The sequence below is a fragment of the Muntiacus reevesi genome, chromosome 4 (genome assembly GCF_963930625.1).
Source record: "Muntiacus reevesi chromosome 4, mMunRee1.1, whole genome shotgun sequence".
In the NCBI taxonomy this organism is placed as follows: Eukaryota; Metazoa; Chordata; class Mammalia; order Artiodactyla; family Cervidae; genus Muntiacus; species Muntiacus reevesi.
Window position 1 is genome coordinate 148105477 of NC_089252.1, and position 9317 is coordinate 148114793.

At 42.9% G+C, this 9317-nt stretch overlaps 1 protein-coding gene across 1 annotated transcript; it reads left to right on the forward strand.

Moving 5' to 3' along the window:
- Window positions 1–294: 294 nt before the first annotated feature.
- On the forward strand, window positions 295–4971 carry LOC136167569 (olfactory receptor 10AD1-like). Its single transcript, XM_065935088.1, has 2 exons — window positions 295–335; window positions 4008–4971. Exons 1-2 carry the CDS (start codon window positions 295–297, stop codon window positions 4969–4971), a joined length of 1005 nt encoding a protein of 334 aa, XP_065791160.1.
- The last annotated feature ends 4346 nt before the right edge of the window (window positions 4972–9317 follow it).

Consider the following 9317-nt stretch of genomic DNA (forward strand, 5'->3'; position numbering starts at 1 on the left):
GTGTATCAGCAGAATTCTTCTCTCTCAGGATCTTTTGTTTTCGTCAAAGCTTTATCACACTTCTTTGTTTGTAATTTTATTTCCGTATGTGTGATAATATTACAGTAATAATCTATTGGGACTTGAGGAGGTCCAGGAAATAACACTACTCTTTCCCATCATTTCTGAATCAACTGAGAAATGAGTCTGCAAATGGAGGGTAAAATCCCAATTTTCTTTGTAACAAAGTAGAAATTTTAGCAATTGGACTTCCTAATGCAGAAGCACAGAGTTAGACATTTTTCCCTATTAGAAATGGCAGCACAGTACACCATCAGAGCCTCCCCCAAAGAAGCGTAAGCCTTCCCTGAGAAAAGCCACTCATTCCCAAGGGGAGGCTAGAGGAAAGAGACAGACACATGTGCTCAGCTTTCCTTCTAAAATCACAAATCAAGTAAGCTACTCAGCCTCCCAGGAGATCGTGTGAATGAAGGTGAAGGGAAGGGTCGGGAGTGCGGTGCTACTTCAGTTCCGTTCCTGTGGAAGGAAACATCAGGAACATGCGGGCAGTTATTCCCCACCCTACACACCCCTAACAGTATCTAACACTGTGTTCTCTTGCCTCATGAAGTCTTTAACCAGAGGTGTGGTATATCAAGACAGTCCCACTTCTACTCTGATGTGGCTGCTCCTCCAATGCAAATCATTGCTCTGTTGAAAGGCTCTTGGAGCTTTGCTTGCAGGACAGTTCTAAAATGGATCAAAACTGTGAGTTAACAAAATCAAATCTGAGGTCAAACTAGACCACAACTGAAAATTCATTTTCTTCTCTTTTCTCCTTAACAAACTGTGTTTTAGCTACAGTGTCCAAAATAACAGAGGTTCTTCAATGAGATTAAATTGTATTCTTAAAATATAATAATAAATCAGAGAGTCAAATGTTATGATATTTGTGAACAACTTTATAAAATAGTGTTAATTTAAATGAAATTACAGACTCTCGGTTCTTTAAATAAGAAACCCAAGGAGTCATGGGTTATTTATCTCTAAGCACTTGGCAGAAGAAAATCCCATGACTAACAAATGTCATGAGTATGTAGACCTTTCAGAAAACAGAGGTATCAACTTAAATAACACCATGGCCATAATTAAGACCACCAATAAGAATTACATTTTAGGGGTTTGAAATTAGCTTTATAGCACATGGCAACAATTTCTAATGCCCAGTCTTAGAAGAATCTTTGTCAGAAATAATATTTGCAAGGACATGTTTTATATTACAGAATAATGTTAGCTTATCTGAAGCTCTAGGAGAATGAATGTTTTCTTATATTCTTGCTGATATTTCTTCAGCTAACAGATAAGACAGCATTGTGATTTTCAAATCATGGTGCCACAATTCAATTAGTTAGCACTGAAACAAAATTTAAAATCCTGAAGAAGGTAAAAATATACTCTATAACAAAGGTGGGGGCAAAATAAGGTTATTAACAAATGGAATATGTGACATGTAAGATTGAATACCTATTCTATAAAGTGCAGTACACACAACTTAATATTATTATTTAATATTTAAGTAAACATTCATCACCCATGGTATAGATGACAGAGAACTAACAAGGTCATCACACAAAACTTCTCTTCCAGAGTGGCTCACCAGGTCAGACCATCCTCCCTGGACAAGTTCTTCAAACATCATGAGTTTCTCTGTTATTTGCCACAGTGATTCAGAGACAAACATCATTATCAGTCAAGCAACAGAATGAGGTAGGATGTGATTTTCAAGATACTGTCCCATTTATTTATACAGATATTTAACTGGTTAACCCCTGCTGGTAGTTAACAAGGCACTAGGTATCACAGAATATTCTCTCTAACAAACAAGCCACAAATAAACATTTGTACTCCTGTAGATCAGAGTAATTCCATAAATTGAACTTCAGTTTCTTCTTAGTCAAGTCCAACTGTCTAAAATGTAGCTCACTTACTTCTCCTGCCCAGACTCTGATCTCAGCTTCAACAAGTCCACGGGGGCCCAGGATTCAAAGCCACTCTTGGATTAAATAGTTCACTCTGCCCCTCCTTGACATTTCTGGACCCTCAATATGAAAATTTCTAGGTTCAAGTTCTAGGGTATCATTCCAAAGCAGATATGATGGGAATGGCCTACTATCCAAACACTGCCTATACCTGTCAGGAAACACCTACAGGGAATGCAAAGCTAAAAAAATTGGCAGTAATGTCATATATATCTTCTAAAATTAAGATAGGCAACATGAGAGATTTAAAGACATGGAGAGCAGAGGGGAATTCAACCAGAGGCAGCTCAATGACAGATACCCACCATCAAAGATGAGAAAGGAAGAAGGAAAAGAAAAGAGAGAGAAGTAGAAATAAGTGGAAAAACTGGGTGAAAGACACACAGAGGGGGGAAATTGAGAGTGTGTAGAAAAGGAAGTGGAAGAAGAGAAAATGAAGAACTAAACGTTAAGAAGGAATACAGTGTCTATAAGCATCTGAAAGTAGAAGGGATCTATCCGATATACCCTAACTCCAAAACACGATTAAAAAGTAGGAAAGATTTAATGTGAACATAATGACTTCCTAAACATTATGGTGAGAATATAGCATGCAAATTCTGAATGCTTGTTCTCTGATGATAGAAAAAGGACAAGATTTACTGCTATTAGTAAAGGGACAGATTGAAGTTGTCTGAAGGTCTATTCAGAAATATTGAATTTGTGCCCTACTCAGAACTCCCCTGTTCTCACAGGATGGTTGGATCCTTTCCACCCAATTATGTATGGTGCTAAATTCCTACTGAAGAAGGAAAACTGATAGTAGCATGCGAGAGCTAACAACCAGGCCCATCTCCAGCATGCACGACGTGGGTCGTTAATGCAGCAGCAGCAAACACCAGGAGCCTGAGACTGGAAAGAAGTAGGATGACTGGGACGAGCTGAGCATGATGTTTCAAGTTATGCTTATCATTTTCACCTAAGAGATAATCCTGAGGGTTAGCATGTTTTCATTTTCTCTAAAGGGGCTTCCCTGGTGGCTCAGATGGTAAGGAATCTGCCTGCAATGCAGGAGATCCAAGACCCTGATGATGGGAAAGATTGAGGACAGGAGGTGAAAGGGGCAACAGAGAATGAGATGGTTGGATGGCATCACCAACTCAGTGGACATGAGTTTGAGCAAACTCTGGGAGATAGTGAAGGACAGGGAAGCCTGGTGTGTTGCAGTTCACAGGGTTGCAAAGAGTCAGATACCACTTAGCGACTAAACAACAACAATTTTCTCTAAAAATTCAACCCATTCATTGTTTTAAATAAGTAGCTCAGTTGGTAAACTATCTACCTGCAATGCAGGAGACTTGGCTTCAATTCCTGGATCAGGAAGATCCCCTGGAGAAGATAATGGCAACCCACTCCAGTATTCTTGCCTGGAGAATCCCATGGACAGAAGAGACTGACAGGCTATAGTCCCTGGGATTGCAAGAGTCGGACACAACTTAGTGACTAAACCACCACCACCATACTTGAGCTTTTTTTTTTTTTTTTTAGAAAAATACATCTTCAAGTGTCTGTCAAGTGCATCCTTGATATAATCTTCTATGAACTAACATCCCTTCCTCTGAAATACTCCACTCCTCTATTTGGCATGGGTTCTGGAAATCTATCTTGTTTTTTCACCTCTGAATGCATTTTGACTAAAGTTTAAACTTTAAACACTTAGAATCCTGCAGCAGATACTTTACTTGACTTCAGCCTGATTAAACTAGAATAAAATATAGCCACCGCTTCCTTATTTTTAATGCTATGATTCCATGGATGCAGCCTATGGTGACCGTGGTACTCTCACTGCCCCATACAATGCCAATTATATTGTTTACTTAGGTTTCAAAACATTTATCACCACTCACCCATCTTGTGCTATTATAGCTGTGTTTCTGGGATCAAGTGAGTACCTTGCATTACTCTACAGCTGTCTCTCTTGTGCTTTTCCTGTCCTTTGTCCTCAAGCAGATCCAAGCCAGTGGACCTAAGGAATGGCAGCACCGTGACTGAGTTTATCCTCGTGGGCTTTGAGCAGAGCTCCCCATCCACTCGGGCATTGCTCTTTGCCCTCTTCCTAGCCCTCTACAGCCTGGCCATGGCCATGAACAGCCTCATCATCTTCATCACCTGGACAGACCCCAGGCTCAGCAGCCCCATGTACTTCTTCCTTGGCCACCTGTCCTTCCTGGATGTCTGCTTCATCACCACCACCATCCCACAGATGCTGGCCCACCTAATAGTGAAGAACCACATTGTCTCCTTTGTCTCTTGCATGACCCAGATGTACTTGGTCTTCTGCGTGGGTGTGGCTGAGTGCATCCTCTTGGCTTTCATGGCCTATGACCGTTATGTTGCTATCTGCCACCCACTTAGCTATGCCCACATCATGAGCCGGCAGGTCTGTGTGAGCCTGGTGAGTATTGCCTGGTTCTTTGGGCTGATCAATGGCATCATGCTTGAGTATATGTCATTCCGAAATCCCTTCTGCAGAGACAACCACATAGAAAACTTCTTCTGTGAGGCCCCCATAGTGATTGCTCTCTCCTGTGGAGACCCCCAGTTTAGCCTGAGAGTCATCTTTGCCGATGCCATTGTGGTGCTGCTCAGCCCCATGGCGCTCATCGTCATCTCCTATGCCCGCATCCTGGCCTCCATCCTGGGCAGGAACTCCTCCTCTGGTCGGGGGAAGACCTTCTCTACTTGTGCCTCCCATCTGACCGTGGTCATTTTTCTCTATACATCGGCCATGTTCTCTTACATGAACCCCCGCAGCACACACGGTCCTGACAAAGACAAGCCTTTCTCCCTTCTCTACACCATCATCATCCCCATGTGCAACCCCATCATCTACAGTTTCCGAAACAAAGAAATGAAGGGGGCGATGGTGAGGGCCCTTGGGAGGAGCAGCCTTTCCCAGGCAGAATCAGTCTAGTGGGAAGACACCTAGAAGGGCAGCTTCCTCCTCCAGCCCTGAGAGCTGGGTAACTCACCAGTGCTGAGAGATTCCCGGAAAGAGCATTCATAGGTTCCTTTGCACCAGCATCAGGCCTGGAAGATCCTGTTGATATCTAATGCTCATCTGTCTGATGTACCTTTAAGTACTGTATTCTCTTGGACCTTCTTCAGGAGACTTGGAGACCTTCCTGCTGAGTAATTTTCTTTTACATTTTCACAACAGGATCTATAAACACATAAGTACACTTAATTCTATTTCATTTTCTTTGCATAGCACTTTTATGTGCTCTTCCCAGCCTGAGTTCTGCCTAGACATTTAGGAGTAAACTTCTTCTTTCAATTTAATCTGTTTTTCTTTCTCACACACTCTCTCTTCCTGAATCTGCCGTCATCCACTCTGCTCCTATATGAGAAACAGTAGAGGAAGAAGTAAGAAAAAAAGGAATCGGGGAGCAGTGTTAGACATTAAGAAAAGTCAGCTAGAGAAAAGAAGAAAAAGAAAAATTAGGGATCAGCAGCCTAAACTTCATCTTGTTTGCCTCCACTGGCCCATGAGGGGGAATTCGTGGTGGCATTAAATTATCAACACTGCATTTGGTGTATGTTGTGCTTCTCTGTGTTGGGAAAGGGCAAGTAGGAGATGCCAGGTGTCACAAGTCCTCCAGTTTCCTTAAATGCATGACTATTTGATATTTTCCGTTAGATCCAAGCAATACATACCGCTACTAAGCTTCTCAGACTACTAGTTTCTTCCCTGGTACCCATGCCCCTAGTTAACTCCCCTCTCTCTACTGCCTTCCTTTTTGGTAGCCATCTATCATTTAATTCCAGTTCAGTCCTATTCCATCTTACCTCCTCATCATCAATGGAAACATTTCACTCCCTGTATTTTAAGGAATATCACTCCAACACTACTTCCACCATTTCAGAAGACTTTCTATTTGTGATTCCAATGTTTCTAGCCTCATCTAGCGTCTCTCCTTAACTTAGTCCAACATACCTTGAAGGTGCATTATATTCTCAGCCGTTCTCTTTCTTTGAAGACTACATCTTTCTCATGCTCCTTTCATAATAGGTAGGAAAGAAAATGACACAGGCCTGTGCTTTGTTTTCTTGTGCCACTTCCATTAATATGAATGCACCTCAGTTGGGATGCTCTCAGATAGATACACAACACTTTCCACATCCTGCATATCACCTACTACCCTCTACAGTGACCTAACATAGTAGCTTCACTCCACAAAGCTCTACTCTTTTGAGTCCAAACTGGTGAGTCTGTAGATATGAGAATATGTAAGAAGCACTTCTCAGATAACAGGGAAGAAATGAGACACTACTGTAATCAAGAAGAAACAACAAGCACAGTACCTAAACATTTACATCATCAAAGAAAAACTACACCAGGGCAAAGTGAAGCAGGCAAGAAAGACTTTATGTAAGACTACTGCAACAGGGAGATCGAATTCAACTCTGCTGAAACAAGCAGCTGGAGAGTTTTTAAGAGCTGCAGTAGGGAGATATTTAGGCTACCTGTGGGTGGTAATTGCTCTTACCCAAAGGAAAAGTAAGCTTGCATGCTGTAATTTATAATTTGGGGCAAGACACCCATTAAAGTTAGATTTATACCCTCCCACAGAGACTAGAAAATAGGGGTGCTATCTTCCTTGAGGGTTATATTTCAAAGGGATGGCTCCCGGGTCCTTGAGTAAGACATTCCCTTGGTCTAAAAACTGGAAAGTGATTTTTAGGTAGATTTCTGTACATCTCAAAGGGGCAGAGAAAGAATTTGCAATTCCAAGTTTCTAAAGTGAATGCTCTAAGAAAAGAGATCAGGGACAACAGTCAAGAAGAAACTTGTCCTAAGTGTAGTCCAGGGAAAGGGAAGTGTTAAAGTCTTCCTGGTCACCATTATTCTTCCCTCAGGATCTCAGTTCCTTCTTCAATTTGAAAATTTCTGTTTCAAAAAGCCTTAAAAGTTTGTTAAAACGTCGGGGTGGGAGGAAAGAGAGAAAAAAAGAAGGGGAAAGGAGAGGAAAGTGTGCTTTTTAAAAAGTCTCCTGAGAAACAATTTAATATTTTCCCAGCACTGTTGAATGCTGACATAAACAAGACACAGTCCCAGCTTTTAAGTTCTAAGTCTATTAGGGCAGGTAAGAACCGACTCAATGGACATGAGTTTGGGTGAACTCCAGGAGTTGGTGATGGACAGGGAGGCCTGGAGTACTGCGGTTCATGGGGTTGCAAAGAGTCGGACACGACTGAGCGACTGAACTGAACTGAACTGAAGAACCAGTAATGGTAATACAAAGGGCAAACTTATATAACAGGCCTATACAAAGCAGAAGACTATATATATGAGAAGACAGATAACAGCACTCACATTTATTAAGTACTTATGTTCTAATAGCTTCTTTCAATCTTCACAAAACCCTTTAAGCACTAGTACTGCCTCGATTTTGAGCTGCAAAACTGAGGCTCGAAGAGGTTGATTTGTTCAAAATTCCATCATATTTCAAATGTCATAGATGTAAATTTACCTTGAGCAACAGTTCCAGAGCCTGAACTCCTTAAGAGGTAATCGAATATTTTCCTGAAGAATGGGGCAGGCTTTATACTGAGAAGATGATATTAGAACCAAGTCTTAAAGAATACTCAGTAAATTAAAGGTAGAAAATAGGGAGGGGTTGACAGACGTTGACAGGGACTAGTAATTCAAGACTAGAGGAACTGCCTGATCATAGAAATAGTGTATTAAACGTGGGTGGTGACGAGCGAGTATGGCCAAGAACACTGAGATTTGGCTGAGTGACCTAGAACTGTCTTCTCAAAGTCATTTAAGGTCTTGGGCTCCCAGAAGACCCGGGCGCCGGATAGGAACCGACGCATTGGGGTAGGGGTTAGCAGAGACTGGCCTAGGGGCAGAAAAATGTGGGGAAGGAAACCCAGGAATTCTACCCAGAGTCCCGGCTCTGCCCGCCCTCAGTTACAGCCCAGCCCTGGGCTCTTTTCATCTAAAGCTGGCCCCATGCTTCCCAGCCGGGTTAGCCTCCGCACCACTAAACTACCCAGAAGTCCTCGGGGTCCTAACCTGCTTGCCACCGCCAGAAGAGGTGGGCGTGGTCCGAGCTAAGAACCTGCACCAATCAGCCTTCCCCAGCCTCTCGGAGCTCCGCTGAAACAACCAATGAGAGCCTTGTCCTTGGCCGCCCATTCCCCGCGGGAGAGCTGGAACCTGATCACTCTGGGAGACACCAGCTTTTCCCTGACGCTCCGCAGGCGCCCGCTCCCGCTAGGGCCTGTGGGCCTCTGGCATAGAATACCTTCCCAGCCCCGGGTACTTGTTGAAATGCCGCTCCAGTTTGACGGAGGATGGGATGGGGGCGGAGCAAGGCTGAAGGCAGGCGTGAGCGTAGATCTTTGCATATCACGTGGAATCACCCTAGCTCCCATCCTTGTCATGGATCTGTAATCTCGTTCTTTCCAGGCGATATCCCCCGTTTCAGAGAGTTGCATAATTGTTGGATTCCTCTTCCCTCTTTTGGACAACAGCAGTGTTCTCTGAGTTTCTTTACCTCCCTTTCCAGTTACTGACTCCAGGAAACCTTCCTTGATCCTTTCCCTCTTCTGGGTTCAATCGGGTCGCAGAGTCGGACACGACTGAGCGGCTAAGCACAGAACAGCAAGTTCCTTTCATAACCTGTGCGTTTTCCTAACACTGTATACTGTTACTTAGCTTTTCTGTCTTCCTCCCTAATCTGAGATTCATTTTTGAGTCCTTAGCACATTGCCTGACTATAGGTGGTGCTATAGCTCTGTTTCCTCAATGAAACCTTATGCAGAATCCTGATGCAATAACCACACTAAAGCAAAGTTGTTCTGATGAGAGTGTCCAGAGCCCTGGACCTTCAAGGAAGCCCCTGAGGCACAATAATTGATGACTTGAGCTGAAGTAATCAGTTTAATATATATGGCTTACCCAAGACATGAAAACTAGACATCTAGAACCTCTAGGAACACCCTTAAAAAATCTCATTTTTGAATTTCTAATCGATTACTCGTGTTTATTTTCCAGTCTAAAGACCTAGAGAATTGTTTCTCTCTTTAGCATAATTCCTCACTCTCTTCACTTAGCTCTCAGCTTCACAGGCTAAGCTGTATGGACCACATCAACAGATTCCCTTACCTCTGACTTTCTACTGGGTTCAGCCAGTGAGTAGCATAGGCAGAATATCAGAGGGAAGTAGGAGTGTGAGGTTGGGACGTTTAATGCTTCGGACCTCGGTTTCCCTATGAGGGTTTTGTGGACTCACTTGAGTCCCCTTG

What these genes read in the sequence shown, in the direction of transcription:
- LOC136167569 (XM_065935088.1), top strand. Translation starts at nt 295, where the DNA reads ATGGCAGCACAGTACACCATCAGAGCCTCCCCCAAAGAAGC. An exon ending in AGAGCCTCCCCCAAAGAAGC is followed by an intron (nt 336 to 4,007) that starts GTAAGCCTTCCC and finishes GTCCTCAAGCAG; the next exon opens with ATCCAAGCCAGTGGACCTAA.